Below are 12,769 nucleotides of genomic sequence, written 5' to 3'. Positions count from 1 at the left end.
GCAAAACAAGTTAAACTCATTGAAACCATTCACAACCATTTTTAGCAATCATGTATTGAATAAACAACCTTAACCTTACTCCTTTCCTTTGAGAAAAATGAGTTTCGGAAAAATCGACGTTCTTGGACGTTTTTCATAAGTTTAGTTCAATTTCATAAAATCAAGCTCAATCCAATTCATAAGATGTTCCAGTAAGTTAAAGAGTGAAAACAACAATTAAACATGTTGAGAGAAGCATTTTAAAAAGCTCGGATTGGCCCCAGAATACCCGAAACAACAAAAACGGGGTGTGCTGTTTCTGGACATCTCGCCGGGCACGCCATTGTCGCCCAGGCGGGATGCACCAGAACATCAATCCTGTTCTTGGTGTTTTCGCTTACGGGAATCCACCATTTTCAACCCCAAAACCCCAATTTTGATTCCCTTGATCCAAAATTCGTCCCCAAAGTTTGTCTATACATTTATGAACTTAAAAAGGCAATCAAAATCATATAAAACTTGAAATCAAATCATCATTCCATCACAAATCATCAATTCACCCATTTTTCATAAAACTTTCAAAAACAACTCAATTCACACCACAAATCCATAGTTATGAATACCCATAGCAAGAATCATCAACAACAACATCTCATAAAAACAACATCAATTAACCATGAATTCATCAACAATCCAACAACAACAATGCCATACTTCACTAATTTTGAGCAAAACACAAAAAATACATATATATATATATATATATAGGGTCATGTTAACCTGTGTCTTAAGGGCACAAGTTAAGGAGCTTAAAATAGAATAAACAAATAAATTTAATATTTAAATGATAACTTTTGAAACTTTCAAAGCATTGAATGCACAACTTTTAAGGAAAAGGTTATATATTTGCTTCCTTAACTTATGCCCCAAGGGCACATACCCAAACATTGCATCAAAATAAGAGCACGAATTTCATCAATTAAATTCACAATAAGCACTTTTCACAAATAAGCACTTTTGAATCTAATTAGAAAAGAGGTTATAACTTAAAGATTATGATAGAACAATATCCCCCTTACCTCAATTGAACACAAACCTAGCCTTAACTTCACTTTAGCTCCTTGAATCTCTAACCCATTCTTGATCTTCAAGCTCTTCTCTTATAACCCTTTTTCTCTCCCTCTAGTTGTTTCTCTCTCTACCTCTCTCAAATGTTATGTGAAATGAATGTGAAACCCTATTTCCTCTAAATACTAGAGTTTATATAGGTCTACGCGAATGGTCTTAACCCTCAACATGTCTTAATGGGCTCAAAGCTCTCATTAACTAACTCACAAAGTCTCTACTCACTTACGGTTAAAAAAAATAATGAATAGTTATCGGCTCTTAACTAATTACCACAACCCACTAGTAACTTAGTAAAAATAATGGTTCCCACTTGAAACACTAAAAACAATCCTCACAATGAAATTACTAATTTACCCTTGCTCACACAATGACCAAAATACCCCTTAGTCCAAAATCATTAAAATACCATTCTAACACCGAATTCCAATAATACCAACCAAAATACACACAGAGGCAATTAATCACATACATGCACATATAAACACATATAAAAATTAATTAAAATAAATCTAACGAAAATCGGGCTGTTACATGAATCACACATCGCGAGCTGGGTTCCTTCCGAACAATGTCGAGCAGTGATGTCGCAGTTGTGAGCGAGCATACTGAGGAGTTAATGAATCTGTTTGTTTAGAATTCATCAATACTATACACTAGTTTTGGAATTAGAGTGGCACAAATTTATCATTCCGTTGTTAGTGCTCGTTCGTGAGAGTGTTTGGTTCGTTGATTTTGAACTAGATATATGCGAGTAGATCTCTGAGTTAACTTTTAGGTTTAGTACCTCTTAAGCTTTTCGGCGTTCTAAGTTCTAGGAATGGGACCTTTAGTGAAGTCTTCGAGGCCGCAGGCTCCTGTCCCCATTTTCATCATGATTCTGTAGGGTCCTTCCCAGTTGGCAGCGAGTTTCCCTTCTTCAAAATCTTTTTGATTTCTTCGTAAAACGAGGTCACTCACTTTGAATTCTCGATTGATGACCTTTTTGTTGTGTCGGGTGGCTATTTTTTGTTTTAGCGCGACTTCCCTTAGTGATGCATCACTTCTTATCTCGTCAATGAACTCGAGTTCCCCATTGCAGCACTGGTTCGAAGTCTGTGTCGGCGCTTGTTTGCCAACTAAGTTCGTTTGCCTCAATGAGGATGACAGCTTCCATACCGTAAGTAAGCCGGAAAGGTGACTCACCAGTCGTGGAGTGAGGGGTCGTTCGATAAGCCCAAAGGACCTTATGAAGCTCCTCAAGCCAACTGGTTTTAACTTCGTCGAGCCTTCTTCATAATCCACGTAGGATTACTCTGTTCGCTTATTCGATGGCATCGTTAGCTTGAGGATGTTCGACGGAGGTGAGGCTTTGCTTTATGTTCAAGTTTATTAGGTAGTCTTGAAACTTACGATCGGTGAACTAAGTTCCGTTGTCGGAGACTACGAGCGCTGGGATTCCGAATCTTTCTAGGATGTTTCTTTTAAAGAATCGGAGAACGTTTTTGGCTGTAATCTTCGCTAGAGGCTTAGATTCAATCCATTTTGTAGAGTAGTCTACTGCCACCACTAACTATTTTAGTTGTTCGACAGCTTTAGGAAAAGGTCCCAGTAGATTAATTCCCCACCACGCAAAAGGCCAAGGAGAAGTTAGTGATGTGAGTTCGGCCGGTGGAGCGATATGCATGTTCGAATGTCTTTGGCACTTATCACATATAATAACATAATCCTTCGCGTCTTTAAGCATGGTGGGCCAGAAGTATCATGCTCGCAGGACCTTTTTTGCGGGAGCATTAGCACCAAGAATTTTCCAGCAAATACCATCATGAGTTTCGGCTAGGGCTTCTTGGGCCTCGTTTGGTCCAAGACACTTGATTAGTGGTATGTTAAAATCTATTTTGTATAAGGTCCCTTCTTCTAACGTGAATGAGTAGGTTCTTCATTTTAACTTCGTCCTTTTGGAAGAATCTAAAGGGAGTTATCTATTAGTGATATAGTGGATCAACGGTCCTCACCAATCTTGGATCTCCGAGATCGTGTTGATCTCGTGGAAGCAAGCTTTTTGCCTTTGAACGCTTGGTTCTGTAAAGACTTCTTGAATTACGGTTTTGTTCCCGTTTGTTGTTCGCGTTCTAGCTAGTTTGGAGAGGATATTCGCTCTGGTGTTTCGTTCGCGAGGAACATGTACTACATCGATGGAGTCGAACTCCTTCATCTTAGCTTGCAGTAGCATGACATATTCATGTAGATAATGATAAACATCCATGGAATCAAATCCAAAAAGATTGCAATATTCTCATTATCAACTTAGCGGGACTAGTATTTTTACACGAAATCTCTAGCCAACCTTCCTGTAAAGGATCTTTTATTAACATCAAGTATGTTATTACTGGATAAATAGTCACTTCAACAATTTCTTTGTCCTCAACGCTGCTAAATTTCCCGGAATTAGTCACTTCAACAGTCTTCGATGGTTATATGGGTATCCAAAATACGAACGAGATGGATGTTTATTGTCCCAACCATTCTAGTTAGTCCCGATCCCCATAAGAAAGGAAGGATTTATTTTTTTTTACAAAGTTTTCTAGTGTTGTTGATTCCTAAGCGTAGTGCTTCTTCCCCCATGCCGCCTATTGGTACTAGTGGAGTAGGATTAACCTAACCCCATAGGTATAGGTATAACCTTTCGCTTAATACTATAAACCTAAAATTGAAGCATATGAGGCTGCATTAATCGGAAATACACGACAGAAGGGATTAATTGTTTTATTTCCAAACTTCACCTTCAGCAAGCGTAGGTTTTTTTTTTCAAAATTTTTTTCTTTCTCTAGACTGAGATCGGTAAAAAAAAAAAAAAGAATCAAATCGCACCATCTCTGTAATAAGTGAATGCCTCTTTTTCTCCAGAAGTTGTCGGAATTATTCGTAATAAGATATTGGCTACAATGGTAAAGGTCTTATCAATAAAATTTCCATTTATCCGAGATCTAGTCATAGGTAGCAATCCATTCTAAAATTTCATTTTTTATCGCGTGATAAAAGAATCCCCCAAACAAAGGAATTGTACAATACAGTACGAAATAACGTAAAAATGGACTTATTAATCAAATAATTTTATCCTACGGCAGGCCTCGAAGTAAGTTTTTTTTTGTTCGTTTCAATTGATTATGTGCGCCTACCCAAATGGAATATCTATGCCTCACTATTCACTCGAGGGACATAATCATTATGTAGGAGAGATGGCCGAGTGGTTGAAGGCGTAGCACTGGAATTGCTATGTAGGCTTTTTGTTTACCGAGGGTTCGAATCCCTCTCTTTCCGCACCCTTATCAAGTTCATCAATGTTACTGACCTCAATGTTTGCAAATAGATATCATTATTCCAACTTTGATGTGGATTCTCTATTCCTAATTTATTTCTGTTTTCTGTAATAAAAAAAATCGTGGAATAAAGTGGGCAAGGAATAACAAATTTCCTATACCCACCCACGTCTATACATGAATGGGGGGAAATCCTCGGATCAAAATTATTCTTATTTTAATTAGGTTTAAGTCTGACGAGAATAATATTCTACAACCAGCAATTCATTAATTTTCAAACCAACCCATTTACTATCTATTATTTGATTGACTAATCCTTTATATTGGAATGGATCAAGAGTCAAATGGATTGGCAATTTTTCGCGGGGGGCTGATTCAAGAGAATTTTGAATCAGAGTTCTAGATTTTTGTTCATCCTTCGCTGTAATAATATCTTCGGGTTTGCAACGATAACTTGGTATATCTACTATACGACCATTAACTAAAACATGTCTGTGGTTAACTAATTGACGGGCTTGAGGAATAGTCGAAGCCATACCCAATCGAAAAAGTATGTTATCCAAACGCATTTCAAGTAATTGTAGTAAAACTTGACCGGTTGAACCTTTCGCTTTTCCAGCGATACGAACGTATTTAAGCAATTGTCGTTCTGTAAGACCATAATGAAAACGCAATTTTTGTTTTTCTTCTAAACGAATACGATATTGAGACTTTTTACTCGAGCGCGATTGGTTTTTAAGTTCGCTTCCAACTGTAGGCCCTTTACTAGTTAGTCCTGGTAAAGCCCCCAGACGACGTATTTTTTTGAAACGAGGCCCTCTGTAACGTGACATAAACACTCCTTTTTAATTTAAAATGGAAAATCTCATAAAGCTAAATTAAAACTAAACTAAATAACAAAAATGATAAATCAAACGAAATCTACTTAAAGTATTTTACTATAAATAGTATACTACAAAAAAGAACTGGAAAGATTCGATCAGTATCCGAATTTTATTCTATTGTATATCTATCTAAATAAATAGAAAATAAAAAAAGGAGGTTATTTTCTTGATTTGTTCTAGAGAAATAGAACTCCCATTTTTTTCCTAAAATAAAAATAAAAAGAGATTATACCTTATGTCAAAAATGAAAACAAATAGAGAAAAAAAGCCGGCTATCGGAATCGAACCGATGACCATCGCATTACAAATGCGATGCTCTAACCTCTGAGCTAAGCGGGCTCTCATAACACAAATTGTGGATTTATCGGAATTATTTCCTAAACTACTGGGATCTTAGTTATTAATTGTTTTATATTAGCTCTTCATAACCAAATTACTATATCATAATCAAATAAATACAAACATAGAAAAAATCGAAAATATCCAATAGTTATTATTTATTTGATATTTTAGTATATATCATATCATAAAAATAATAATAATTTTAAGATAAGAATTTTAATTAAGAGTTAATTAATTAATAGTTAAATAGAATACTATTTTGATCGATTTATCAAATAATTTTTATCAATAAAACAATATCGTCATTTTAATTCGTATAGTCAAATTCTCTTTTTTGTTTTGAATATTTTTGCTTCTTTATTTCGATTATTTTAATATTTCAAGAATAAATAATAAATAGAATTCATATTTTCATCTAATCTATATAAATATCTAAATATAGATATGTATTTATCCCGATATCCTGATTATTAGATAGGAAGATTATTTGTTTCTATATATATTCTTTATATATTCTTTAATATTCTACAATTAGAATACCTTAAAATAAAATTCTATATAAAAATTCTATATATATATAAATAAATATAGATATAGAAAATAGTAAAGAGTATATAGAATACTATCTTAAAATTAAAATTTATATTTTAAATAGTTTTTTAGAATTTTAAATAAAATAATGACTAATTAGATTACAGTAAACAGTAATTTATATTACAAAATTCGTATGCATTAAGATGAACTATGTATAATGTAGATAAAAAAGAATGTATCGATAGAAATTGGATAAGTAAATAGAAATTTGATATTTCTATTGAATTTCTAAATGAATGTCAAATTTTAAATTAATAAATAGATTTTTGATTTTCGTTTTGTTATTATAAGGTCTGTATCTGTCTCCTCTAAGCAAAAAAAGAATCGAACGTTAGAGTATTCTAAATACTCTCAAAAAATCAAAGAAGGAGGGACATCTAAAATAGAGATAAATGTAGTATATATCTCTGTATATTGAATTGCGAATACACAGATAATAGAATCATTTCTGATTCGACTAAATATGGGTATCTGATATCAGATATAGATGAAAGAAAATCAATCAAACAAATAGGCGCTGAAATAAGACGTCTAAAAATAGAAGAAGACTGGGAAAGTATTCTATATGGTCTAATAATTAGAAGTTTTGTATTACTAATCCAATCTTTTTTTAGAAAATATATTCTACTACCTTCATTGATAATAACTAAAAATATCATTCGTATCCTATTATTTCAAAATCCCGAATGGTCAGAAGATTTTAGGGATTGGAGCAGGGAAGTTCATATTAAATGCACCTATCAGGGCATTCCAGTATCCGACAAAGAATTGCCAAAAAACTGGTTCGACGAGGGTATTCAGATAAGGATCTTAAACCCTTTTGTTCTGAAAGCTTGGCACAAATCTAAGGTACAATCTACTGAAAAAAAAAAAAAAAAAAAGATCCACAGAAAAAAAATATACTGAAAACAAAAACTTCTGGTTTTTAACAGGTTATGGAACACTAGTAGAATCGTACCTTGATGAGGGTTTCCCAAGAGACCCACTTTCAATTTTTGGTCCCGTTTTAAAAACAATAAGAAAACAATTGAAAAAAGATTTGAAAAAGCATTTTTTTCTAGTTCTAAAATTTTTAAATGAAAGAAAAAAATGGTTTCCAACTATGTTAAAAAAAATAGAAAACTGGAACATCAAAAGGATTCTTAAAAGTATTCTATTTAGGTTCAAAATAATAGATGAAACAATAGATGAACTGAGTGAAAGCAAAAAAACTTCAACAATCAGTAAGAATAATTCAAAGATTGAGGTGATTGAGGTGATTGAGGAATCACCCGTTAAAATGGAATCGATTAATTGGACAAATTCTTCATTCACAGAAAAAAGGATAAAAGATCTTAATGTTAAAACAAAGACAATCATAAAACAAATAGAAACAATGACAGAAGAAAAAAAAGAGGGGATTCTAACTTTAGAGATCAATTTGAATTCGAACAAAACTACTTATGATGCTAAAAGATTAGAATTACAAAAAAATAATTTGCAAATCTTACAAAGAAGATTTGTTCGATTAATACGTAAATCCTATTCTTTTTTCAAAATTTTCATAGAAGGGGTATACATAGATATCCTTTTATGTATCAGTAGTATTGCTAGGATCCATCGACAACGTTTTCTTGATTTTCTTGAATCAACAGACAAAATACTAAATGTAAAAAAACCCATTTACGACAAAAAAAAAAAAATGGAAGAAATGGAAGAAAGATTTGAAAATCTAAGTGTAAGTAGACTTATATCGATTCTAGAGAAATCTGAGAATATTACGAATATGAATTCACAGAATTCTTGGGATGTATCTTCTTTGTCATCTTTGTCACAAGAATATGTATTTTATAAATTATCACAAATCCAATTTAGTAATGGATCTAAATTTAAGATAAGATCTATTTTGGAATCTCCTGGAAGATCTTTTTTTCTTAAGAATGAAATAAAGGATTATTTTTTTAGAATGCAAGGAACATATAATTCCAAATTAAGACATAAGAAACGTTCCGATTCGTTAATGAATCCATGGACAAATTGGTTCAAGGTTCTTTATCAATATGATTTACCTGAGAAGAGATGGTCGAGATTAGTATCACAAAACTGGAGGAATAGAATCAATGAACATCGTGTGGCTCAAAATAAAGATTTAGTTGAATATGATTCATATGAAAAAAATCAATTAATTTGGAAAGAATTAATTCTTTCCAAAAAACAAGAACAAGAAGGAGACTTATTAAAAATAGAAATTAAAAACAAAATTAAAAAACAATATAGATATGATCTTTTCTCCTATCAATATCTTAATTTTGCGAATAAGAAAAAATCCTCTATTTATGGATATAGATCACCGAATAAAAACCAAGCGATTTCTTATAATTACAACATCTCTATCCAAAATTATCTAGAAGAATATGATATTCTAGATATGGAAAAAAATCTGGAAAAAAATCTGGATAGAAAGTATTTCAATTGGATGGGAATGAATGTAAAAAGGAAAAAGACTTCTAGACCGAAGGATAAATTCCTTATTCCCGGATTTTGGTTCTTTTCAAAATTAAGCAAATTATATTGTGCATATAAGATGAATCCTTGGATCTTACCAATAAAATTCTTTGTTTTGCAGCTTGATAATTTAGAGTTAACAACGGAAGAATACGTGAATACAGTAGATGAAGATCTTAAATCTGTCTCATACTATTATAAAGGATCAGATTCTAAATACAGGACCGATCTAAAGGGAGAACGGGATTTCTTACTATCAAAATATTTGGAAAGTAAATATTTATATGCTTTCCATATTTTTATTTCTCAGGTTCTTTACTCATTGAAAATTAATTAGATGTAAATGAACCATAACTATGTAGTCCTATTCCTAATAGATTGATCCCCAAATAACATATCCAAATTATAAGAAATCCGATAGAGGCCACTATTGAAGAATTTACACCTTCAAATTTTTTAGTTTTTCGAGTATGTAAATAAATAGCGAATATGGTCCAAGTAATAAAAGCCCAAGTTTCCTTTGGATCCCAATTCCAATAGGACCCCCATGCCTCGTTAGCCCATACTGCCCCTGAAAGAATACCTATCGTTAAAAACAGAAAACCCAGACTAATAATACGATAACCCCAACGATCCAATTGTTGAATAAATTGAGACCTATAATAATTTCGAGAAGAATAAAAAGATGTTTTTCGTAAAACATTGTTTCTTTCATTCATATTCATGTATTTTATTTCGACAAAATCAACTGATTTATTTAAAAAATCCAAATTCTTGGTAAAAGCAAGAATTTGGATGGCTTCTTGAAACGTAATGACTAAAATAGCTACTGATAATAATGATCCACATAAAAGAGCTGCATAGGCCAATATCATCATACTTACGTGCATCATTAGCCAATGGGATTGTAGAGCGGGTACTAATATTACAGATTGATGCATTTTGGTTAAAAGACCCGAAGTCGCAAAGCCTTGGGTAAAAATAACACTTGGTGCGATTATTGTACTTAAAAGGTTTTTCTCCTTTTTAAAACACGGAACCATATGAAAAATCGAAAAACCCCATGAAAGAAAGATTAGTGATTCATATAAATCACTAAATGGTAAATGGCCCGAAAAAAACCAACGAGTAATTAACAATCCCGTTACACAGAAAAAAGTTATTATCATGGCTTTTTTGGACAAATCATATAATCCTACAATTTCATTGACTAATAAGGTTATCAAATGAATTGAAATAACAATTGATATGACGGAAAACGATATATGAGTTAATATATGCTCTAAAGTTGAAAATATCATATCTATAATGAAAATAAATATCTATAATGAAAATAAAAAAGGTATGAATACTAGGAATAGAAATAGGGAATTGAATTCATTATAGGACTTCTTCTTTTCAAATTTTAAAAATATAGGATAGGATGCCATGCCGCTACTCGGACTCGAACCGAGATGCTCTAGCACTGCTTCCTAAGAGCAGCGTGTCTACCAATTTCACCATAGCGGCTTACTCGAAATCATAATAACCAACTCTTTAGTCAATCGTCGAGATTGAAAGAATCGCTTAAAGTGCACTATTTATTTAGTACATTTCTTTACTAAACATTTAGTATAAATTGATAATAACAAGTAAATTTAAAATTTGTATTTATTCGAATATCAAAAATATGAAAAAAATTAGATTCTATATATTTAGAATCTATTATATATATAGAATCTAATTCTATATATATAATAGATTCTAAATATATGTTCCATATTCTATACTAGTATTAGTATAAAATGAGTATTTAAAGAATACTCTTTGAATCGAGCTAATTTATATTATTCCAATCCAACATTTTTATTTTATTTGTTACAAATTTTGATTTACCTGTAAAAATGGATTGAGCTAATGAAAAGGCTTTCAATGCTGTCCAATATCCCTTTTTTTTCCAAAAATTTTTACGAATATTTTTTTTTGATATAGAAGTGCGCTTTTTTGGAACTGCCATACAATTAGGATAGTTTTTTTATTACTATAGTTCGATGTGAAAGACATTTGTTCTGTAAATGAAAACGAATTATTCTGTAATTAGCCGTATGTCTTATTTATCTTAATTCCCTCTTTCTTTTTTTCTATCTAAAGTAAAACCATTGAATATTATAAATCTTTTCCAAATATTTCATAGATAATAGATCTATATCTATGGATCTCTTTTTATTGTAATGTAAAAGAATCAATTAGTTCAAAAAGAAACTAATTTATATTGTTTTTATAATTTATATCAAAATAAACAAATGTTCTTCGTTTTGGTGTAATGATTTATCCCCACCCCCACCCTCACTCTATATATCAAAATTTTGATTTTATTTATTATTATTTAATTTCATTATTATTTATTAAGAGTCATTTTTCTTAATATATATATATATAAATGACAAACATAGTTATTTATATTACTTATAATTAATTAATTAATATTACTTAAAATAATAAGATTTTTTTTTATTTTTACTAGGAATTTGGTTATTGGCCGATTTTGACTTTGTACTTTCCAATATTGGAACGATTGTGCAAAGATTCAGAACAATTAAGAATATAAAATTCGATTTATTTATCCACTTTTTATTAACCGAACCCCTTTACAAAAGAGATAAAACAAATGAATAAGAAACAAAATTCATCAAGAATCAAAATATTTTTTATTCTTTATTTTTTTTGTATGGAATATATACATCAATATTCATGGATCATACCTTTCATCCCACTTCCAGTTCCTATTTTTATAGGGGTAGGACTTCTACTTTTTCCTACGGCAACAAAAAAGATTCGCCGTATGTGGGCTTTTCCTAGTATTTTATTGTTAACGATAGTTATGATTTTTTCGATCGATCTATCTATTCATCAAATCGAGAATAGTTCTATCTATCAATATGTATGGTCTTGGACTATAAATAATGATCTTTCTTTAGAGTTTGGCTATTTGATTGATTCACTTACTTCTATAATGTCAATATTAATCACTACTGTTGGGATTCTGGTTCTAATTTATAGTGATAGTTACATGTCTCATGATCAAGGCTATTTGAGATTTTTTACTTATCTGAGTTTTTTTAATACTTCAATGTTAGGGTTAGTTACTAGTTCAAATTTGATACAAGTTTATATTTTTTGGGAATTGGTTGGAATGTGTTCTTATCTATTAATAGGTTTTTGGTTCACACGTCCTATTGCGGCAAATGCTTGTCAAAAAGCGTTTGTAACTAATCGTGTGGGGGATTTTGGTTTATTATTAGGAATTTTAGGTTTTTATTGGATAACGGGTAGTTTGGAATTTCGGGATTTATTTCAAATATTCAACAACTTAATTTATAAGAATGAGGTGAATCTTTTTTTGTTACTTTGTGCGCCCTCTTGTTATTTTGCGGATCAGTTGCGAAATCTGCCCAATTCCCTCTTCATGTATGGTTACCAGATGCTATGGAAGGTCCTACTCCTATTTCCGCTCTTATCCATGCTGCTACTATGGTAGCAGCAGGAATTTTTCTTGTAGCTCGACTTCTTCCTCTTTTCATAGTTATACCCCCCATAATGAGTGTAATAGCTTTGATAGGTATAATAACAGTAGTATTAGGAGCTACTTTAGCTATTGCTCAAAAAGATATTAAGAAAAATTTGGCCTATTCTACAATGTCTCAATTGGGTTATATGATGTTAGCTTTAGGTATGGGCTCTTATCGAGCCGCTTTATTTCATTTGATTACTCATGCTTATTCAAAAGCATTGTTATTTTTAGGATCTGGATCCATTATTCATTCAATGGAAGCTATTGTTGGATATTCTCCAGAGAAAAGTCAAAATATGGTTCTTATGGGCGGTTTAACAAAACATGCCCCAATTACAAAAACCGCTTTTTTAATAGGTACACTCTCTCTTTGTGGTATTCCACCTTTTGCTTGTTTTTGGTCCAAGGATGAGATTCTAAATGATAGTTGGTTGTATTCACCAATTTTCGCAATAATAGCTTGTTCCACAGCAGGATTAACTTCATTTTATATGTTTCGAATCTATTTACTT

At 31.6% G+C, this 12,769-nt stretch overlaps 3 protein-coding genes and 2 non-coding genes across 5 annotated transcripts in view; 3 read left to right on the top strand and 2 right to left on the bottom strand.

The window, feature by feature from the left end:
* Positions 1 to 4,316: 4,316 nt before the first annotated feature.
* On the top strand, positions 4,317 to 4,404 carry TRNAS-GGA (transfer RNA serine (anticodon GGA)). The gene has a single exon. It is a non-coding gene; the product is annotated as a tRNA-Ser (tRNA).
* A 225-nt stretch (positions 4,405 to 4,629) lies between these two features.
* On the bottom strand, positions 4,630 to 5,648 carry LOC120576132 (30S ribosomal protein S4, chloroplastic). The gene has a single exon (XM_039827138.1). The coding sequence runs from the start codon at positions 5,234 to 5,236 to the stop codon at positions 4,631 to 4,633; it is 606 nt and encodes a 201-aa protein (XP_039683072.1). The 5' UTR covers positions 5,237 to 5,648; the 3' UTR covers position 4,630.
* TRNAT-UGU (transfer RNA threonine (anticodon UGU)) lies at positions 5,554 to 5,626 on the bottom strand. Its single transcript has one exon. It is a non-coding gene; the product is annotated as a tRNA-Thr (tRNA).
* A 1,094-nt stretch (positions 5,649 to 6,742) lies between the features above and the next one.
* LOC11435808 (protein TIC 214) lies at positions 6,743 to 9,044 on the top strand. Its single transcript, XM_003604109.4, has one exon. The coding sequence runs from the start codon at positions 7,326 to 7,328 to the stop codon at positions 9,042 to 9,044; it is 1,719 nt and encodes a 572-aa protein (XP_003604157.4). The 5' UTR covers positions 6,743 to 7,325.
* A 2,114-nt stretch (positions 9,045 to 11,158) lies between these two features.
* LOC120580928 (NAD(P)H-quinone oxidoreductase subunit 5, chloroplastic-like) overlaps positions 11,159 to 12,769 on the top strand; it is a 1,698-nt gene continuing 87 nt past the window's right edge. Inside the window, 3 exon segments of the mRNA XM_039835256.1 lie at positions 11,159 to 12,081; positions 12,084 to 12,686; positions 12,689 to 12,769. The exon segment at positions 12,689 to 12,769 is cut by the window's right edge and continues 87 nt beyond it. Coding sequence (XP_039691190.1) covers positions 11,355 to 12,081; positions 12,084 to 12,686; positions 12,689 to 12,769 — 1,411 coding nt within the window. The 5' untranslated portion in view covers positions 11,159 to 11,354.

This window comes from Medicago truncatula, chromosome 6, assembly GCF_003473485.1.
Source record: "Medicago truncatula cultivar Jemalong A17 chromosome 6, MtrunA17r5.0-ANR, whole genome shotgun sequence".
In the NCBI taxonomy this organism is placed as follows: Eukaryota; Viridiplantae; Streptophyta; class Magnoliopsida; order Fabales; family Fabaceae; genus Medicago; species Medicago truncatula.
This window is presented reverse-complemented; position numbering and strand designations above follow the sequence as displayed.